Below are 21,377 nucleotides of genomic sequence, written 5' to 3'. Positions count from 1 at the left end.
TCTTGGGAACTCACAGGGGCATTACCACCCACCTGTCAGTGGAAGCCCGGGAGCTGCTGAACAGGTGTCGGAGAAGCCTGTTCCGAGGCTGGGAGGAGAGCTTGGGGATTGACTCCAGAAAACCAGCCAGTGGCCACACTATCGCTCCCAACGGCCCCACATGGACACTGTTCATGCGCACGGGGCCGGTCACCAGGAGGCAGGACCGCTGGATCGCAGCCAACAGCAGCGAGTGCGTCCTTTCCTGTCTCCAGGTGCCCTTGCTGCCTTGTGAGGAAGCGCCCTTCGCACTCTGTGTGGCCTTGTGACACGACCGCAGGGCCTCAGCCTCCTGGAGCCTCCACTGGTGTGAGGCATGAGGACCTGACCGTCAGGAGCTTCCACATGGGCTGGTTTCTCTTTCGTCATCACCACCACCCTCCAGGGACACCTTCAGTCTCACTGAGCGTGCCCACAGTGCACATCAAATCCTCCCTCAGAGTTGGGCTACGTCCTCACATGGCCTGGGTGCTGGTGAGCAAGGCCCAGCCTCCTGGCCACCCAGACCCATTAGCAGGCTGGCCTGCAGCCAGGTGAGGCCTGTGCTTAGTGTGAGAGCACTGCCCCACGCCCTCTCTCCCGCAGCCCTCGGCACTTAGTGTGGGAGCACTGCCCCACGCCCTCTCTCCCGCAGCCCTCGGCACTTAGTATGGGGAGCTTCGGCAGGACAAGAGGCCCGGGCAGGAGGCCTTTCCAGAAAGTGCAGCGCCTTCTCCCACTTGCCAGGCTCAGCTCACCCTGTCTTTCCCAGATGGGCCTCCTCTCCTGCGTGCTCCTCAGGGTGTCTCACCTGCTGGGAGCTGGGTGACTGCTGACTGTAAAATAGGAGAAAGCTTAGGCATTGCTTTCAGAAAGGACTGCCAGTACAGGTCTCTCTCCAGAGACACTTTTCCTCCGACCCTGGGGGTGGGGGGTGTGTGGTGCCATGAGTCACGAGACTCCACCAAGGGAGAAGCTTCCCCATAGAGCCCCAGCCGGCTGAGGTCGGTGGCCGGCAGTGGGTGTTCTATTTCAGAGAAAGGACCTCCTTTATTTTCCACTGAAGGACCCAAAGTGAAGGCAGGACCCTGGAAACTCCAGTATGTGGGTATAGGCTACAACAGCGGTTCTCAACCTATGGGTCGTGACCCCTTTGGGGGAGGGGGTCGAAGGACCCTTTCACAGGGGCTGCCGGATACTTCATAACAGTAGCAAAATCACCGTGATGAAGTAGCAACGAAAATGATGTTAGGGTTGGGGGTCACCACCACATGAGGAACCGTATGAAAGGGTTGCGGCATGAGAAAGGTTGAGAACCACTGGTCTACCAGGTACCAGGCCAGGGCCATGCTTTTTACCTTTTAATCTTTATCTTTCACAATGTTTTACTGTGAATTAGGCGAAAGTTTACAAAGAAGATCGCAAGCTCTACATGTAATAATCTACACGTTTTGTTTCAACTCTTCCACTGTGTTTCCTGGGGCCATCCCGCCTTTGTTCCTATCCACCCCCCCACCCCCCCACCCCCCGCACTTGGGCAGAGCTACCCTTTTGATCTTAAGGGGTTGCCTATGATTGTACAGGGGTGAGTTCAGGTCTAGACTTGGAGATAGCTAAAGGTCATGGTCTCGGGGTTTCCATCAGTCTCTATCAATCAGTAAGTCTGATCTCTTTTATGATTTTGAATTTGTTCCACATATTCCTTACACTCTATCCAATACTTTCTAATGTGATTTTAAAATATTAATCAATTGTTATTGGCATATAATTCACCTATCACACAACTCAATAGTTCAATCCTATTAAGAAGGCTGTGCAGTCATCAATTTTAGAAAACTTTCTTCTTTCTTGTACTCATTGTTGTTAGTCCCTTGTTTTCCCCAACATCCCGCCATGTCGCTTGGAATTATGCATCCAGTTAGCGACTCTCTACTACTCTGGGTTTACTGAAGAAACAGCAAAAGCGAAGTCAAGAAACAAGCAAGCAACCTAATCACAAGGACAAATAAAACAGAGGAAACACAATTGAAAAGAAAGCACAAACTATTAAGATCTGGAACAAAGACAAGTTGGTCAAAAGGGAGATCAAATGGCCAAGCGTTACATTCTAACCTGTGTCTACCGTAATCGACTTCTGACGTTCTCTGTCTGACATAAAGGCTAGACACATCTCTGTACTGTGGTAGAGGCTTACTCTTCTTGGGGGCCCTGCAAATGGATTTGGCCTTCCTCTGTCTTCCATAGCCTTCTGAAAACTGGGTGTTCAGAATTGTCTGATTGGGTTCCCTCCTTCAGATTTGGCTTTTACTATTTATAATCTCTGGCTGGCTTACACAGGCTGGCGAGCTTCTTTCCTGTGGACCTAGTTGATGCCTCACTTAGATGTCTGCCTACTTTGAATTACGACTTTAAGATCCCAGTCACTATTCTTTCTGCTAGCCAGGCACCACCTGATTTCTTCACCACACTTTACCAAAGCATAATGTGTTCTGATTTCAGGACTTTCACGACTAATGATTCCATGGTCTTCTAGTCCATTGGACGGGTTATTTTCATGTGCTGTCCCAGTTTCATCACCCTTCTTCCTCCAGACAGGGAGAGACCAATGCTTGCACCTTAGCTACTTGTTCATGAGCTTTGAAGACTCTAGTTGCTACTCATCAAAGTAGGATGTTCGCCAGTTGACCTTGGTGACTGTGGTCCTAAGCCCCCAGGCCTAGCAACTCATTCCTTCAGGGTGTTTAGCTACGCTGAGTTTTTATAACCTTGCCGTTTATATGCACTGCCAAATGCACAAATGTATTTGTTGCAAAAGTACATATGCATTTTCACTTATACAAATATCCATGGTCTTATCTGCACATATTCGTGGCTATACTTGGACTCCCTCCACACACACACACGCACACACATCCGTGTTTAGCTTTTGTGTTTATCCAGACATGTACACATGTTGTTGTTGTTGAGTCGGTACGACAGAATAAAACACTGCCCAGTCCAGTGTCATCCTCAGAGTTTTAGTTATTTCTGAGTTCATTGCTGCAGCCACTGTGTCAATCCACCTCATTCGATCTTTCTCTTTTTCATTGCCCTTGGACTTTACAAGGCCTGGTGTCCTTTCCCAGGGACTGGTCTCTCCTGATAACATGACCAAAGTACATGAGATGAAGTCTCACCATCCTCGCTTCTCAGCCACCTTCTGACTGTACTTCTTGCCAGACAGATTTCTACCACTATTGCAGAATTGTGTGTACAACCATACTTGGTCTCTGGTTCCCTTTTCATCTTTAAGCACAACACTAAGGGACAGGCGGTCAGAGGAGGAAAGAGAAGTTCAGAGGGGTCATGTAATCCGTTTCGTTTTCCTCATTGTTAACTGGGAAGGACTGGGGTTGAGCCCGGGGTATGTCAAAATTGCAGTCTCACCCAAATACAGAAGCCATAATATGGAACGGTGGCTAGGACTTCCCCTTGTGGACGGTGATGGTGGCCCTGGGTATGGCTGGAAGGTTGCGCATTAGGGAAGGTGAGACAGACATCTCAGGAGACTCAGAGACATTGAAGAAAACCTGCAGAGAAGCCCCGTTCTTCTTGGTGGTAAGTCATGGCATTAGTGAGATGCTTTGTATGAAAGGTTTTGGTAACGCCAACAGAAATATAACCCAACTGTAAGTTTTTCAATGGTTAAAAAGCAAAGATGTCACTTGTATTTTCAGTTGCCTCATATGCATGCAAACGTGGACAATGGATAAGGAAGCTGAAGAATCATGGATGCATTTGCATCCTGGCGTTGGTTAAAATATTAAATATATTAGGTGCTTCTGGAAGAACAAGCAAATCGGATTTGCTTCTCATACTTCGGATATGTTATAATGAGGATATAATATAGTGTTAGGTAAAGTTGGTGCCAGCGAGAGAGAGGATGAGCCTTAGGGTGATGGAGAGATACCGTGGCTCCAACAGCCATGACTGTGAGGATGGGTCTGGACTGGGCAGTGTTTCCTTCTGTGATACATCAGGTCAGAGTGAGTTGAAGCCAATTTGAAAACATCTACTGACACAATGAGATAAATGCCAGACACCCTCCCAACTGCAGATTTTTTTCCATGATGATTTTATCAATGCCTTTATGGTGGCGAGGCTGTTGGGCCAGCGTTGGCCGCTAACTGCGAATGTTGGTGGTCAAAGCCAACACCAGCTCCTTGGGGAGAGACGAGGCTGGCGGCTCCTCTAAAGATTTATCGCCTTGGAAACCCCGTAGAGGGTTGCTATGAGAGTTGGAATTGACCTGGCAGCAGTGAGTTCCGGGTTTGGGGGTTATGGAAATATGTAGTTGTGTCTCTTTTTTTTCTCACTGTCTTATGCATGCATTTATAGACTAACCCAGCCTCCTGCCCACTCTTCGTGCCAGTCCCAAGGCAGTCGGTGCTTTATCTGCTCCTTGCGGGAATCAGCAATGGCCCCACCTGCCTAGAATGCCAGCCGGGTGCACAGCCGCTGGGGAAGCCCGAAGCCTGTGGTTGAAAGCTTGTGTGAGTGCCCACAATGGGGATTTCTGGAGTGCCGCTCCTTCCATTCCTGGGCGTGGAGTCAAGAATGTAACTGAAACTCTAGGACAATAGAGTGTGAAAGGAAAGATGTTCCCTGGTGTCAGGTGCCGGGGCCAACCGGACCCGAAGCTCAGAGCAGATGCTTGGCGCTTGTTGCTCTGCTGGCTGTGCCCGAGCCCTGCCTTACACTTGAGGCAAAAGCCAGCACTCATGCAGAAGCAGGAACCCATGCGGCCCTGCCCTGGTTGCAAGCCACCTGCTTGCTCCTGCCTAAAGATGCAGAACTAGGAGCCACCAGCCCAACAGAGGGAACCATGTAACGGCACCCTAGATGCTAAAGATTTCTACCCCGGGAGGACGGCAACACGGCCGTTGTATGAATCCAGCTTTCCAAGTGCCCCGGCAACCGTCCCCCAGTCTGAGAAGGCCAACCGCGGGGAGCTAGGTTTTCATGATGTCATTGAGAAGTCCAAGAAACCAGAGCCGCAGAAGCAACCCCCTGTCATGCCCTGGGGGAGATACAAGAGCCAGTCACGCTCTTCTGAAAGGTACCAGTTGGGGGAGGCGGCTCCTGGAGAGCTGGTGTGGCTGGTCACCCAGGGTCTCCACTGCCCCTTCTCTCACCACTGGAGAGGGGCAGTTGCTGGTATTCACCAACTCTGGCATTTAGTCCTGCAAGCCCTGCCTACCTGTGATTCCAGGGAGAAGATCTGCCTGGGCGCTCAGGCTCATGGGCCGCCCACCCTGACTGATCCCAGCAAACCCTGCTGAGAACACCAAGTCAGAGGCAGCCTGGAAGGTGCAAAGAGAGAACAAGATGGCTGCCTCGGGGGTGAGTAGGGAAGAGAGGAGGGGCAGCTTGTTCTGTGAAGCCCGGGTCAGTGGCTATGAGGGCTGGTTGAGTGCAATTGAATAGCAAAGGTGCGTGTAGACAACATAGCTGTCCATCATGGAGAGCGCTCTGTCAGGCTGGACAGCAGCCCCATTAAGGTGCCTCGAGCTTTGTGACACGGGCGCTGTTAGTGCATCACCCACAGAGCTGCTGGTTAACTTAGTCAAAGTGGGGTACAACCTGTCTGTGGCCAAGGTGGCTTTTACCTGCTTACTCCAGAGCCTGAGTCTTTCCTATCCTGCCTCCTTGGCAGTCGTTTCTGGTTCCTTTTATCCCGGCTTTCCCCTCCGTCCCCAGCCATTCCTGGGAATTACTCTCAAAAGATGAGACCGGCTTCTGAGCACATACATCCGTGATGCTTTTTGATTAACTCTGTGTCTCTAGACAGGGGTACAGGAGAGAGGGCTGCCCGAGACGGAAGCAGGAATCACTACACAGTTAAAACAGCTTAGCACTGGGTTTAGAGAATGTCTGAGCTTTAAAGAAATCATTCTAAGTGTGTGTTTTCATTTCCTATGATTCAGAAAACATCAATATGAAAAGGATTCTTAGCAGGCCCAGAGAGGAGAGCAAAAAGTGAGACACTTCCCAAATGATCAGAAGCAGAAGGAGGTAGGGAGCATGAAACAAAATGAAAACCTGACGCACTGCCAGCGAGGTGATGTAAACTCACAGCGCCCCTGCAGGACAGGGTAAACTGCCCCGTGCATCTGCAAGAGTGTCACTGTTTCCGTACGCTACAGAGCCCCGTCTTTCTCCCTCACAGCTACTGTGGGTTCGAACTGCCGGCCTTGCCGGCTAGAATATCCTTCCAAGATGGCTTGCTGCCTGTTATTGTGCTCTGCAGGCCTTGCCGGTTGTATCAATGGAAGGTTTGTGGCAACCCTGAGCCATGTCCCCAAGCACAGATGTCTCCTGTGTGTGCCTGTCACACTTTGGTAATTCTCACAACATTCCAAACTTTCTCGTAATGCAATTGCAGACCCTCGGTATCTCTAAGACATGCTTATCATGATATCATACAGTCGCAACCTATGGAAGTGCTCAAGGAAAAAACTTTTGAATAAAACACACAATTTTGAATAAAACTTCATATTTATGCAGAGGCAAAATTTATGAGAAAAATTTTTTTTGTTCATTTCTTGATTGTGAGGATTATGAATGACCTTTTCTTCATGGACTTTTTGCTATTGTTTTTATGCTATTTTGTGACAAATAATTCAAACATCGACATGGTAGCTTTTACCTTATATTTACATTTTATTTACCTTACAGCCCTGTATCCAAATGTGGCAAACAGCTTGCCATTTTAACTTGCAAATTAGTGCCAGAAAAGCACATATTCATTTAAGTACATAATCCGGCATCTCTTGCTGTTATTCAAATTAGAATGCAGTTTTCAGGTTCAAGTCTTTCTCATCCAATTTAATGATTCCATGCTTATCGGCAATACTTTAACTTCCTTGGGAAGCACAGGGAAGGCGGGCCCCAGCCTGAATGATTCCCATCAATATAGTAATGAAACCTGATTCTCTCTCGCATACTGCCCCATTTTTCATCTTTTCTGGAGGCCGGAAAATGGCCTCTCTGGAAACCCCCCAGAGCTCCTAGTCCATTAGAGAGACTTGGATTGGGCTGAAGTTTCCCAAGTCTGGTGACCTGAAATCACCAAGTCCTTGTCTTTTCTGATGACAGCACCGGGGAGTCTTCCTGGAGACTAAGTGCTTTCCCAGAAACCAAAGCTGCCCACCCCCCCACCCCCCGCCCCCAAGCCTCCCTAGTGAAGGAGAAAGCTGATTTGGTAGTTTCTATGGATTTAGGTAATATTTCATTGATACACTTTGCTCTAAAGACTGAGAGATGCTGCTAGGATAAAAGCAAAGATAAGGCAAGATCAAAATATTTTTTAAGAAAAGTTAAATGGCATAAAGCCAGAAATGGGAGGAGAATTTCTTCCGGGAGTCTGGTAAAAACAAACTGTAATACGAACAAGAAAAAAACAACGCCCAAATTTGGTGGCCAGAGTAGATGGGAAAACCAGAGCAGCAGAGCTCCTGCTTCTGAGACATGAGAGGTCAGGGTGAGCTCTGAGCCACGGGCCGGAGTGTCCGTGAGACCAAGAGCCTCTCCTACTGGTTTTAGGTGGGTAAAAATGTTGGTTTTGCCTGTTGTTTATGAATATCTACACCTCTTACTCTCAATTTGCTCTGTATTCACACCCTATCTAGTCTGATTATTGGGTGTGTGTGTGTGCACATATTGGATTGCTGTCTCTAGATTAGAGATTTCTTGAGGGCAGTAAGTCTATTATATACTTCTAAATGCATGATCATAGGGTCAAACTCCAGGGACAGAGCCTGCCCGAGTGACAGCCAAGCTGCACATAGCTACGATTCACATCATTGATGATAGAGAGACAGCAAGAAATCGGGAGCTGAAGGAGGACAGGAAAAACTTAGGGGGTGGGCGGCGCTTTCCCTCAGAGCTTGACGGCTTCTCTGTAGCCTATGCCAAAAGTCTGGGGGAGAAAAGGCTGCCATTTTTAAATATTTAAGCTTTGGGGGCACTTCCCAGGGGAAGCTGTCCCTGACAAAGTGGCCATGGGCTGTAGTCCTCTGATGAATTGGCGTCTTCAGAGCCAGATCTCTGACAATGACTCCAGGGGGAGGTAAAAATTCTTACATATGGCTTCTAAATCACTGAAAGGGTATCTAGCCTTTCCTTGCACCCATGTAGGATTAAATCAGGACCAAATGCATGCCCTGTGACTCACCTACGGATTCCCCTGACAGATGTACGGACACGGGATCGGATTCTGTTCGTAACACAGCTGAGGCACAATTTCTTGACATTTATCATATTCCTAAGCAAATCATCCTGTCTCTGTCTGTTTTTAATTGATCGGGAAGGTGCTGCAGACAGCCCCAGAGTCTTCTGGAGGGGAGTCCTTGGTGTGAACCTGGCAGGAAACCAAATCATGGGAACTGAGTCAGCCAGCCATGAATCACGTCCTAGCGAGGCTCCCGCGACTTGACACTGGTAGCTGCCCCAATGAGGCTGGCACCCTCATTAACAGCACACACACACACCCTGGGATTTCTGGTTCACTCCTCAAACCCACTGTCTGCCAGACAATGCTCGGTCCTTTGGAGAATAATGACAGGGCTCATTTCAGAGAATGGGGTCCTTGACCACAGCTTGAGGCAAGACGTGACTTGGCATCTGTTTTATTGTGAAAAGTGGTTTTCACAGAGAAAGTGGGTCTGGGACGGGGGTGGGTAGGGGGTGATGGTGCAGGATGTGGTCAGTTCATCCCGGCAAGGCTAGAATGGAACCGTTACAGGGCACGGGCCTGAGAGTTTACCATGTGACTTAGGGGACGTGTTTCAAATCCCTTTCGGAATAGCCATGGAGCTGTTCCACATTGGGCAGCACACTGCAAGTTTAGGAGTTTGAAACCACCAGCTGCTCCTCAGGAGAAAGAGAGGCTATAGTCACCCAAACTCACAGGGCCAGTTCCCCTTGTCCTGCAGAGTTGCTGTGAGGCAGCATCGACTCGAGGGTCATGAGCTTGGTAAATAAATGTATGAAGGGTAGCCCCCCCAACTCCCAGGGCTGGAGCCACTCAGAGGGTTGGGCCTTTGGAAAAAAAGCAGAGGACCATTCTTCCGGCACACGGAGGACTTCTGCTTTGAATGGTATCCATTCCAGGCATGGGCTTTCCCCTTTCCCCCTGAGAGTCCACGGTGGTCCTGCAGAGCAGCCCCCACAGTGAGGGCTGAATTGCCTTCATTTCCAGCATCTATACATGTGTGCTCTTGGCTGCTAATCAAAAGCTGAGAGGTTTGCGTCTACCCAGAGGCACCTCAGAAGAAAGGGCCGGCCATCTACTTTGGAAAAGCCAATCATGGAAAACCTTGGCAGCCCAGGTCTGCTGACACACACGGGGACCCCAAGTCAAAATGCTGCCACAGAAACTTCTGGGCAGGCCTTTTGATTTCTGCCTGACGCCAGCCAGCAGCCAATCGAAATGCAGTTTGAGAATGAAGCGTGAGCAACGTATTTCCAAGGACTGCCCCCACCCCCGCCCCGAACACGAGACATCAATGTACTGTTGTGAAATGCTCTTCTCCTCTTGAATGGGTTCATTCCAGACTTGTGACCTGAACGTGCTTTGTGTCTGGGGCCGTGTGTCTAATCCACAAACACACATCCATTGGAATACATGTCCTTTGGGGCTGGGTAGGGTTGCAGTGCCATGTTTTTCGGGGCACAGAGCTGGGAGTGTCTTTCACAAGAAAGAAGTCACTTTCAGCTTCTCTGCAGACCAGCCTTGTGGTGCGCACCACATCATCCTATGACGGGTCTCTGTCCCTCTGAGCGGCTGGAGGGTTAGTGTCAGGGGAAGCCAGTCCCTAACACATCATTACAGGTCCGGTAGGCGCAATTGTACAAAGATAATAAGTAAAGATCATAGTAAAGATATAGAGAGCATGAGAGATAGAAGTGAAGTATTGAAATGAATGGAGGCATTCACGATTCATGGTAGCATGCTCACCTCAGCCCCGCCTGATGGTCCACATGGAGGGAGAGAGAGATATTTAATGCTAGCCCAGGCTTTTTATCTTCTCTGGGGACATGCAAGCCCCCTAATTACAGGTGAGGAAGGGGCTGTGCTATAGGTAATACAGTAATGAGAGGGGGTGGTCTAGGGACATACATGCAATAGGAAGAGGAAGGATTGGGGATATACATGTGACAAGATGGGCAGACCCTAGATTCAAGGTGGCAGCCGAGCCTTAGTCATCCTTGGGCGGGTTTGACCTCTCTGGGGTCTCCTACAAGGAAACAGTCAACTACTATCCTTATCAGAAGGGAGTGGGCCCTACTTGTTGTGGGATAAACAGTGGTACTGCTTGCTCTAGATGGCTGATAACCCTTAGGGAGAATAACCCCTGACCTACTTCTGATGACCTCCAAGTGTATGGTCATTTGCAAGCAGCTGTTTGGCATATATTTGGGGGAGACAGCTTGGGAGGAATCCTTCTGTATTCCACAGGTTAGCAGCCAAGTACGGAGTCATTGTGACCCCGAAAACCACTGAACTCACTGCCACCGATGCCATTCTGATTCCTTAAAGACCCCACTGCACACCACACTCACTGCCACCGAGTTGATTTCCACTCCTGGGAAAACTACCCGTGTTTCCAACACGATGACCACGTTAAGGGTCTCAAGAACCCAATCTTTGTCGCATGGAGCTCAGTACCTGGCGATTTCAAACTACTGACCGTCCGGCTTAGCGGCCCAACCCTGGTTCGTGACCACTGTGCCACCCTACAGGGAAGACGAATGATGAGCAGAAAAGGGACCTGAGGGGGTACAGTGTCTATATATCCAACCCGCCCCGCGCCCCCCCCCCGACACCCAGTCCTCTCAGTCCTATGAAGATGTGCACACAGCATGTGGAGAGGCAAGCCGCCCCTTTTAAAGACAAAGGAACACCAGAACCCACCTCACTGCCATGGAGACAATGCTCTTAGCGACCCTACGGGACAGGGTAGAACTTCCCCCTGGACAGCCCTGTCCTTCTCCCTTGAAAAGACTGACTTGTGGTTAGTGGCCCAGCGTGGCACCCCTAAGCCACCAGGGCTCCCAGAAAGACAGAGAAATTGCTGCTGCAATGGTCAGATCAAACCCTGGGTCACTCCGTGGCGGAAGTGGGTCCAAACCTGGCCTCCACACACCGCCCCCCCCCCATTGCCTCCCTCAGCTGAATGACCTTGAGCCACACACACCCTTCTCCAGGCCTCGTTTTACCCTGGGTGATCAATTACAAGACCTCCTTTCAGCCCGGCCACAGCAAATAGGTTTGGGGCAGCTACCTTGGCAGCCTAAGGTCTGGGCTCTGCTTTGTTCTCGTTGGCCTTGGCATAGAAATTCCAGCTCTCACAGGCTGCAGGAACCAGATGCAGGTGACCCACGGGAATTCCAGCTCTCACAGGCTGCAGGAACCAGATGCAGGTGACCCACAGGAATTCCAGCTCTCACAGGCTGCAGGAACCAGCCACAGTCGACCCACAGGAATTCCAGCTCTCACAGGCTGCAGGAACCAGCCGCAGCCTCAGGACCGCTGCCCACTTCTCAAACCTTTGCCGTAAGTAGGTGGCAATTTGTGCTTGTGCGTGAACCCTTGCCATGGCTTCTTCCTTCGCTGTTGTCTCCACGACAGCTGGCTCAGGAGGGCAGGTCTGCCAACGCTCCGTGTGGAAGGACCTGCTTGCAGGGGCGGACATTTCTCATGGCCTTCCCAAAGCCCTGTCTCCGGTTCTGGAAGGGATGGCTCCCCGGAGGCCCAGTGGGTTTTAACAAATGCAAATGCCCTTACCCCCACACTGAGTCTTGGCTTAAAAAAATTTTTTTTATATCTACAAAATGTTGACAAGTTGACAAAAAATAGTTAAGACTGACTCAAATATTTGCACAAGACGTTTTTCTGGAGGGGGAGACAATCAGGTCAAAAGGACTGGCCTCTGGAGCAGGCACAGCCATCGTATTTTCATTCTGCTGGTGAGCCCTCCAGGCGCGATGAGGGGAGCGGGTCTCTTCGATGTCAGTCTCCATCAGCTCAGGACATTCCCACAAAGCACTTTCTCTTCCCCATGCCCCAGAATGAGGCACTGTAGGGCTCTCACCACCTATTCAAACCTCGTTGGAAGATGACTCTCTCTGTGGATAGAGTGCCGGTACATGCTACTCCACACAGGCAACCCCCCAGCTGTCCGCTGCTAAGCATGGGGCCTGCGAAGTCTCGGCGGCACGGGTCCTGAGTGATTTCTCCCTACTCATGGTTTTCTGCAGGGCGACCACATGGGCCTGCAGCCTCGTTCCTTCCCCAACAAGAGCCCTAATCTCCTTTCCCTGTCCCCACGCGGCAGTCTGCTCAGAGGTTATCACACTCGACCAGGTGCAAGGCGGGTGCATATGCCCTCCCTTACACTAATCTCAACGATCAAAAAACATTCATTTTCTTTGAACAGGCATGATATTTCAAACTTAATTTCATGTGACCCCAGGGTGGGGACCAGCCTCCCCACATCCAGGGCGTTGTGTGATTGAGGGGTAAACTAAAGGGATGCGAGACAAGGCACACAAGGGCTCACCTCATCCACGGTGACCAGAACCAGAACGAGGCAGGGATGCATTCTCTCATGAGCAGATATAATCTCAGGCATGCACATACATAACAGGAAAGGACTGTGTTAGGGGCATACATGTAACATGAGGAGGCCGAGCTAGGGGCACACACGCCACAGGAAGGGGGGCCCTAGAGGCATCCATGTGACAGGAAGGTACATATGCAACAAGATGGGTGGGCTCTAGAGTTAGGATGGCTGCCTAACCATAGTCCTCTCTGAGCTGGCTTGACCGGCGGTAAGTGCCCTGAGCTCTTGTCTCAGGAGCACCATCTGTGATCCTTATCAGAAGGGTGGGGGCCCCGCTTAGGGACAGGCAGTAGTCTGGCACAGTGGTGACAGTTGCTCTCCATGGCAGACAACCTTTAGGCAAGTAGACTTCAGCAGCTGACCTGCACTTAGATATCATAGCAACCATGTGCTTGCAAGCACCGTGAGATTGGAGGGGCGTCGTGGGGAGTAACTTTTACGAAGGAGAATGTGAGTGGGACGCATCTCCAACCCTTGAATGTGAACGTCTCCCTCCGTGGGAGCTCTGGCCTCCTTAACCTCAATGTAGGAACACAGAGGATTTGCCCACAGCCACATTTCCTGGTTGTTTGCCACACCCTAGAACCAGGGCCTAAGTTGAGGGCTAACCCACATCAGGTAGACTCTCCGTAGGTCATCCAGCCTTATCTTTCCCAACCATACCTACTTACTGCTCATCTGTTTCTCCCTCCTAGGTCGGCAGTCCTGTTTCTCCTGCTGAAAAACATCTCAAATGAGAGGAAGCAGCCTGAGGTTGAAGCCCATTTCCACCACCTGTGAGCTCTGGAATGATGACATAGGCTCGGCCTGCCTCTGTCTGTGTGTGTAGAGTTAACAAAAAGTGGGCTGATGGGAGGTCCAAGTGAAAGACATACAGGTAAGGTGCTCACGACAGGCTAGGCACATAAGCGACGGCAGCTTATTATCCATAACCATCAGCATCATTTAGGAGTTAGTGACGTGGGTCCAATGGTCTTTGCAGCACATATGGCAAATCTGGTGACAGAAGTACCACATACACACACATAGCACCCAGAGGGAAAATGTCCAAACCCACGGACATTGAGTTGGTCCTCTTACTGGCCCTATCTTGGGCTGCTGAGGCGGTCATTCTTTACAGGAGCAGACAACCTCATCTTGGTCCTTTGAAGTAGCAGGTGGGTTTGAAATGCTGACCTTGTGGTTGGTAGCCCAACACCCACCCCTCCTCATTGCTCAGATTGAGTTCCTCAGGTTGCCTGGTCCTGTACAGAGAATTACATTGCTTTCCTCACAGGGACCATCTTAAGCGGGAGATGCTGTTCTCATCCCCATTTGACTGAAGAAATCCCGATCTGGGAACTTTATAGGACTTTCCGAGGTTACACCAAGCCACCCAGCATCATCAAGCTGCTCCCAACAAGACTCAGTGTGCCAGAGCAGAACCGCCCCCACAGGGTTTCTCACCAGGCCTTTCCCCCAACGCACCTCTGGGTGAATCCAGACCGCCAGCTGCTACACAGATCCACCGCTTGGCTCACCCAGGGGCTCTTTTCCAAGGTGGCGAGGGGCAGGCACCCTGGAGTCCATTCCCTTATTGGCAACCTTTGCGCAAGAGACCACTGCCTGGCCCCGCGACACACTCACAATCATTGCTACGGCTGAGCCCACTACTGCCGGCGCCGTCAGTCCGTCTGCTTGAATGGCTTCCCTTTACAAGGTCTGGCAGCTCGCAGGGCCGGTCACGTGGAGCGAGGCTTAGCATTAAGGGTGAACACCTGGCTTTGGGAAGGCTTCCAAGACTAGCGTGATACGGAGGAATTCACCTCCTCAGACACAGACCAACCGGGTGAAGTTAGGGGTCGGGATGATGAGGGCAGACTGACTCAGGGTACTCATGGCTTGGGCCAGGGGACAGCTGTGCAGGAGTGGGCAGGCCTGCAGTCTTCTCTCCGGGTGCTTTGCCTCCACTCTGCCTCTCTTCCCACTAAGGACAGCTGACGACATGGGTGGGGTGGCAACAGTGGATGGGGCGTATGGACCTGTCGTTTGTTGATGTGTGCCTGTGTGACCACTAAAGGCTTAGCTAAATTTTGAGGAAAAGCCCCCAATGCAGTAAAATCCCTGTGGTGGTGGCAGCTTGTGTCCTTTTGTGATTCACAGGGACCCAGCCCAACAGAACAGAATCCCGAGGGTTTTTTGGGGAGCCATCTCCCTGGGAGCACTCCCCTAGGTTTTCTCCTGTGGAGCCGATGGGTGGGTTTGAACTGCAGACCTATCATTTAGCAGCTGAGAGTTTAACCTTTCTTTGTGACATTAGGTAAAAGGCCTTTATGTACCTGCAGATATAAGCCAATGACCTACAAAAACGCCCTTGGGAAGGGCCTTTCCTGCTTGGTTGTCCCTTAACCGGCCAGTGTGGTACTGCTGCCTTCGGTGCATGGGGGGGGGGGAGGGGGGCTTGCACTCGAGACCCACCGGGGTCCCCCTGGACTTGGGGTGCATTTCTGGTTTAAGAAACCCTGGGCAGGAGAAGGGAGTCAACCACACAGTACTAAGTGCATAAAGTCAACCCAAACAAAGGACAGGACCGCCAAATTTAGAAAATGTCGTACAATGTGCATTTTATTCCATTTCATTATACAATGTTTACAGAGTCCGAGCTTTTAGGGAAAAAAGACAAAGTCGGTTTTCTTCAGCCATCATATGTAGTGCCTCAATCTTTCCCTCGAGCGTGGAGAACTGCAGAGGGGAGCCCCGTGAGTGCTAGCCTGCATGGCCATGAGCTGCAGAGCGGGTGCCTGGCACCGAGGAAGAGCAGCATGGCCCACACACCTTTGGCTTTAGGGAATTCAGGCCCGTGGGATCCACAGTCTCCCCTTGTGGTCAATGCTCACCACCAAATAAATTAGTGTTGGGCAGAGTCTGAATTGTACAATATGGAAGAAAGGGGCCACGGGGACCCTTTGTTTAAAGTAGCACCAGTTCACACCTGATTTGTGTTTCCAATCTTAAATCTTCCTGCTGGCCGCACACGTTGGCTCACTGATTCCCCCTACTGTGTCACTGAACTCTCAACCAAGCGTGGCAAGTCAGCCTGGGAAATGGCACAGTTGTGTGTGTGTGCCCGCGCGTGCGTGCGTGCGAGTGAGTGTGTGTTTTCTCCCCTCCCCCTGGCCCAGCTGCTATTTTCGGATGATGTTTCTGTGACAGTGGTCAAAGTTAAAACAAACAAACAAACAAAAAAGGCACGTAAGGGGTTTCATGGCAAGCAGGTGTTTAAAAACAAAACCAAAAGACAACAAACAAAAACAAACTGAAATTGTGGTCGCAGCTAAGGAGGTTTTCACATGTTGTTTAGCTCCAGTAAAGTCTGATCCAGCATCTGGTGCATACTAAGGTTTTCTTCTTTGGCATGAGCCACTTTCTCTGCGGTGGGATTAGAAAATTCAGACATGAATAGCCGCACTCGGACCCCGGGTGGTTTGTAACTCTCACACAAGCAAACATCAACCGCACACGCAGGATGAGATGATCAGGACTGGGCATGCTCAGAGGACATGACTCATTTCCAGACAAGGAGCTTAGAAAGGGCGCAGAGGGCACGGGCCCAGGGGACCACCGAGGCAGCCAGGTGCATCCTCACCAGCCGTCCGCCCGGACAGAAAAGGCTGGCGGTGCCTGGAGCGGCTTCGCTGAGCAGGCGCCGTAGGAACCGCCCAAAGCAACAACCACACACACGTGCAGCCCGTTCTACTAACTGGACACCTTGAGCCAGCAGGCGCCTCGGATTTCCAGGCAGGTAAAAGCTCGCGGCTATCGATGGGTAGGGCAGCTGACAACTTGGCCAACGACTGATTTCTGTTGGTTGTTCAACAGGAGGGTAGCTCACGAATATGCTGCATGCACACTTCAATAGGGCAAGGCCAAGGCCTTAAGGGCGCTACAGTCACCTGCACCGTTACACTCGACTAAGCATACCTTCCAGACAACCGCGGACTTCTGACTTGAGCTCCTGCTTTCAGAGCGGTTTTGTTCAAGCACAGGTACATTTGGTCAGATTGCAAACAGGACTCCAATATTGTAATAAGATTATATACCTATATATGCATGCACACACACACACACACACACATACATCCTCTGCTCTGGCTCCCTTGGAGGACCAGGCTCTCTGAGGAAACATGTTTAATGGTCTGCATTCTGGATTCATCCAAACAAGCAGCCCTCCTTGGGCAAACAGCAGGGCCGCACTGAGTGTTGCCGGTGTGGACTGGGATACACCTAAAATACGCAGTTTAACAGAAAGCGGCTTGGGGATTCCCAAGAACTTAGCTTGTACAGATACAAAGAGAAAAGGGCAGCACGCTCAGCCTTTGAGCGACACCGCCGCTGTAGCGCTGTGAGGTGCAGGGACAGACGGCAGTCTTAGACGACCTGCCCCGGGCACCATGCCTAGCAATCGGCCCAAGTGCGTCCCCCTTACGCTTAGTCCTCATTCAGGGCCAGCTTTAGCTCGGTAGTCAGACGGCGGTTCTGCTCGAGTTGCTGGTAGAGTTGATCTGCACAGGTCAGCAAGCAGGTTAGCAGGAAAGAGGCAGAGGAAGAGAGGTTAGCCAGGCTGCTGACAGAGATGGACTACAGAGAAGACAGAAGCTCCTCAGCCCAGGAGGCAACTGGTCATGGCGGAGCTTCCTCTTACCCTGTGGTTATTCCGTGGTGCCTCCAGGAGGGTGGGGGAAAGGCCTAGTGGACAGGTGAAGGGTCAGCGTTGTCCCTCGTGGTGAGCAGGGGCGGAAAGGGGAGCACAGGACGTGAGGAGAGAGCGAATGCTCTTGTAACTCATGGGAGAGCCGCTCCGTGGACTGAGCCTCTGCAGACACCTGGACCCTGAGGCAGGGCTGGTGTCCCACCTGCTGGGACTCGGTGGAGATCTCACGGGAAGGTGAGGTCAACCCTTGACCCTCCGTTTCTGCTCAACCCTTCCCAGAACTCCTTTCATGGACTCCTAGGGGCAGGTTTTCCAGTCAGGCCATACCACGGGGGCGTGGGGGAGGGATTCCTGCTGCATGGAGGGTTTGAAATGCTAAAGTCACCCGAATAGAGTATAATTTCCAGGGAAAGTCTTCAAATGGGTTAGGGAGTGAAATGGCCATTCTTTGGTCCTAAATGTTGAGCTAGCCTGCTCCTGGCCAGATTGAATCCCTCGTAGGTGGCTCCCAGAAGGGGGTGAAGGCATGTCAGGTCCGCCTGGAAGCCACAGAGTTCTCGGGTTCCCTAAAAGATGCTGCGCTTGGTAAAAGCCACGCCGCATGAGGGCTCTGAATTCAGCACAGGCACTGTCTGCAAGGGGACCATGTTCCTGGCATATGCAATACTGGGGAGGCTCTGGCGCTAAGCCACTATGAAGTAGAAGCCTCTATTGGGTACAGGCGTGCCAGCAAGGTGCTGGGAAACGTGCCAGGTTTGGCCAGGTGCTGATTTCTAAATTCATTACCATTTTTTTGATGGCTAAAAAGCACATAAGGCAGGATACTGACCCAACCCTGAGCTACAGTCAGCCGATCACCCTGTTAGAGCAAAAGGCTCTAACTAACTGAGTGGGAGCTGGTAATTCAGTATAGGAGGAGCCAGTCAACACAGGCAACCTGTGGAAGGGCTGCCAGGCCTGTGTACTTCGTCCCGTGCGTCAGGGAGTCTCCCGGGCAAGTGCTGGGCCCCGGGGAGTAAGAGGCTGGCCTTTCCTTCAGGAGCAGGAAGCCACAGAGCTAAACTGCCTGGCTTTCGTCGTCACCATGTAACAGCGTACAATCTGAACTCTTGTCCAAGTGAGATTCACAGCTATCGCCCAACTGCAATCGCAAGGCTGGTGTATATCTCCACTCAACATCTACCTAGACTCTATTTGCTTATTTCTTGAGAATGATCTTGTTTGCTTACCAGATGGATGTGTCCAAAATGAGCAAAGTCCTGCACATTTGCAGTGTGACGCATGTTTCCTACGCAGACATGCAATCTGCATACAGGGCCAGTGAATCAGCCACTGCAAGAATCGGCCATTATTTGATTAAACAATTGACACCTCGGCCCCGACATGGTAAGTGGGGGTAAACGTGACGGCCTTGAATCCAGTTAGGGTCAAGCGGGGATGACCTGAACCCAGACACACTACATAATGACCTTCAAAAACCGGCACTCCCATTTCTGGGGAAAACGGACGACTGAGGCTGGGCCCTTCTCATTTGCATTCCCCCCCACCCCTGATGGGGTATGGGAAAGAGACTGCCCAGGCGCATGATGCTTTCTAGATTGAAAGATCCTTTACCTCATCCCCTCTGCTCATCTACATGTCTGGTGTACTTTAAACCCTGCAGAAACATCGACCGCCTTCAGAAAGTTATTGACGCTACTCGAACTCTCAGCTCAGACTGGTTTCCCCCCCCCATCCCCCCATGCGACAGGCAGCTCATTGCAGGCAAAGAACCTTCTGGGCTCATCTCTATACCACCTTTCCCACCATGTTCCACAGCGGTCTCCTCTGTCACATGCTTGGGTGGGGGCTGCTAAATGTAGACACCCACACACTAGGAAGGACACACGGGTGGGCAGGCATGTTGTCTCCATTTGCTGAGCCAATGTTTGGACAAGCTGGGTGAGGGCAACTTTGAGGAAACCCCAGAGAATCCAGAGGGTCTCCCTAAATTCAGCTCAATGACCGCTATCCCTAAGCACGGCCTGCTCAATTGCCCAGCTGACTAAAGGGCACCAATCAGGCAAGTTTATTCATTTGAAAGAATTTCCCTCTCCTCTCTATCTCTTAGATCCCTGGGCCCCTAGAGCTCACACTCAGCAAGGTTTCCAGTCTGGTCCAATTGAAGCCCCTGCAGCAGCGGTAGCTGTGGCCTGGCCCTCCAAGCTAGAAGCCTGGGCTCTGATCATTTCCAGGAAACGCAGCTTGTGATTCTATCCCCTTGTCACACATCCTTGGGCTACTGCAGACCTGCCTTCCCAATGCATTTGTTTCCCACTTCTCCTTGTAGGGTGGAACCAGTGAGCATCTCCCCAGGAAGGATTTCCCCAAACCCGATGTGCCTCTTGAATTATATGAGCATGTGCTCGGCACAGCTCTCAGACTCGTCGGTTTGTCTACGGCATTTCTCAGAGAAAGGCACGCTGACATTCTTCGGATTCAGAAAGCGAGCGAGGCAGGGGGCAGGGTCAAAAGCAGGCACACGGAAATCCCAAGGAAGCACAGGGGTTCGTATCCTCTCAAGGACAGGCCCTGGACTTGGCCCAGAATCGACATCACGTACACTCTCTGGTCACTCCTAAAAATACTTGAATTCAGAGCCCTCTCATGAAAACCTCGCCCTCTGCTCTGAAGTCTTTGTAGAGTGATTGACACAGCTGTCAGTCTTTCTAATGATACCTAGGACTGTGGTGCCCAGGATCTCTGCTGCATGAATATACGAGACTGGCTCTGCCCAGCATACGACCCCACAGTGCCCACAGGAAGGCACGCCGGAGGGGGCAGCACCACCACAGAGTGTGCGTGATAGGTGCATAAAAATGCCACACATACCAATCAAATTAAAAATGACCCCCGTCCAAAACCCAGGAGGAACAATAGCTAGACGGCTGAGGGCAGAGAAATGCTGGCAACAGACACAGGTTGAGAGTCCTCATTTTGCAATGTGGACTTTGCGGTGGGTGGGGTCTGGGGGGAGATCATGTATTTGTGACTTGTGAAGTAAAAAAAGGGGAGTCCACATAAAATAAACGATTTTGGACAGTTTCAACCAGCTCCTTTTCAAGGGGGTGGGGGGAAACAAGAGCCACACAAAATAGAACAAAACCGCCAGGATCGACTTTAAAGGCGACCCTTCAAGTCCTCCCCAAGGGAGGAAAGCACGCACTACCCGTTTGTACAATCCCTCCTGAAGAAGGCCTGCTGCTCTGGAACCTAATAGTATTCTAAGAACCTAGGCCCACTTGCCCGGTCAGACAAAGGCAGCTGAACCACGGCTATGTGGTTTCTTCTGTGTTAGGGGAAGGAGCCCTGGGGGCAGTTACAAGTCGGGCTGCTAACCTCAAGGACAGCAGTTTGAAACCACCAGTGGCTCCTTGGGAGGCCAATGAAGCTGTCTACTCCCGCAGAAATCCCCAGGGGCCGCTCCATCCTGTCCTGGGGGGTCTCTCCGAGTTGGAGTGGACTCAGTGGCAGTGGATGGGGTTTGGGGCTGAAAAGGGATCTCTGTGGCCAAATCATTTGAATCAGCCTTCTTTGCCACCCTTGTCAACACCTGCCCTAACCCTGGGGGAGAGCCCCTTGACCCCTCATGGCCAGCTCTTCATAACTGAGCCACATTCTCTGCCGCCAAATAGTGTCAACTATACACCAATGCGGATGCCCCCCGGCCCACCCCTGAGGAGAACCTCTCACAGAGGGAATACGCTGCCCAGGGCAGTCTTCTGACCCGCCCAAGCAGGGATTCTCCACCCAGACTCCGGATCAGGACCCCAGGCTCCCTCAAACACCACATGCCCCGGCTCAGTCTAGCCTGGGAGAGCAGACCCAGAGAGGGGGCCAGGGCACACAGGCACTTCTCAGAAGTGACCAAAGGAGCTGCTGCTTGGGGAACCCCGAGTCTGCACCCTGGATGCAAATGCACACTTTCATGATGAGCGAAAAGGGTGGGAGGTGGGAAAGCA

General features: G+C 51.3%; 1 protein-coding gene across 5 annotated transcripts in view; it reads right to left on the bottom strand.

Annotated features, from left to right (window-relative positions):
• Window positions 1-15,263: 15,263 nt before the first annotated feature.
• TPM1 (tropomyosin 1) overlaps window positions 15,264-21,377 on the bottom strand; it is a 29,635-nt gene continuing 23,521 nt past the window's right edge. For all 5 annotated transcript variants that reach the window (XM_075532025.1, XM_075532026.1, XM_075532027.1 and 2 more), the window contains one exon: window positions 15,264-16,094. In XM_075532025.1, coding sequence (XP_075388140.1) covers window positions 16,012-16,094 — 83 coding nt within the window. In that variant the 3' untranslated portion in view covers window positions 15,264-16,011. The remainder of the gene's footprint in view (window positions 16,095-21,377) is intronic.

Source organism: Tenrec ecaudatus, chromosome 14, assembly GCF_050624435.1.
Source record: "Tenrec ecaudatus isolate mTenEca1 chromosome 14, mTenEca1.hap1, whole genome shotgun sequence".
NCBI classification, from domain to species: domain Eukaryota; kingdom Metazoa; phylum Chordata; class Mammalia; order Afrosoricida; family Tenrecidae; genus Tenrec; species Tenrec ecaudatus.
Note: the sequence above shows the minus strand (reverse complement) of the source record. Positions and strands in the feature narration are given on the sequence as shown.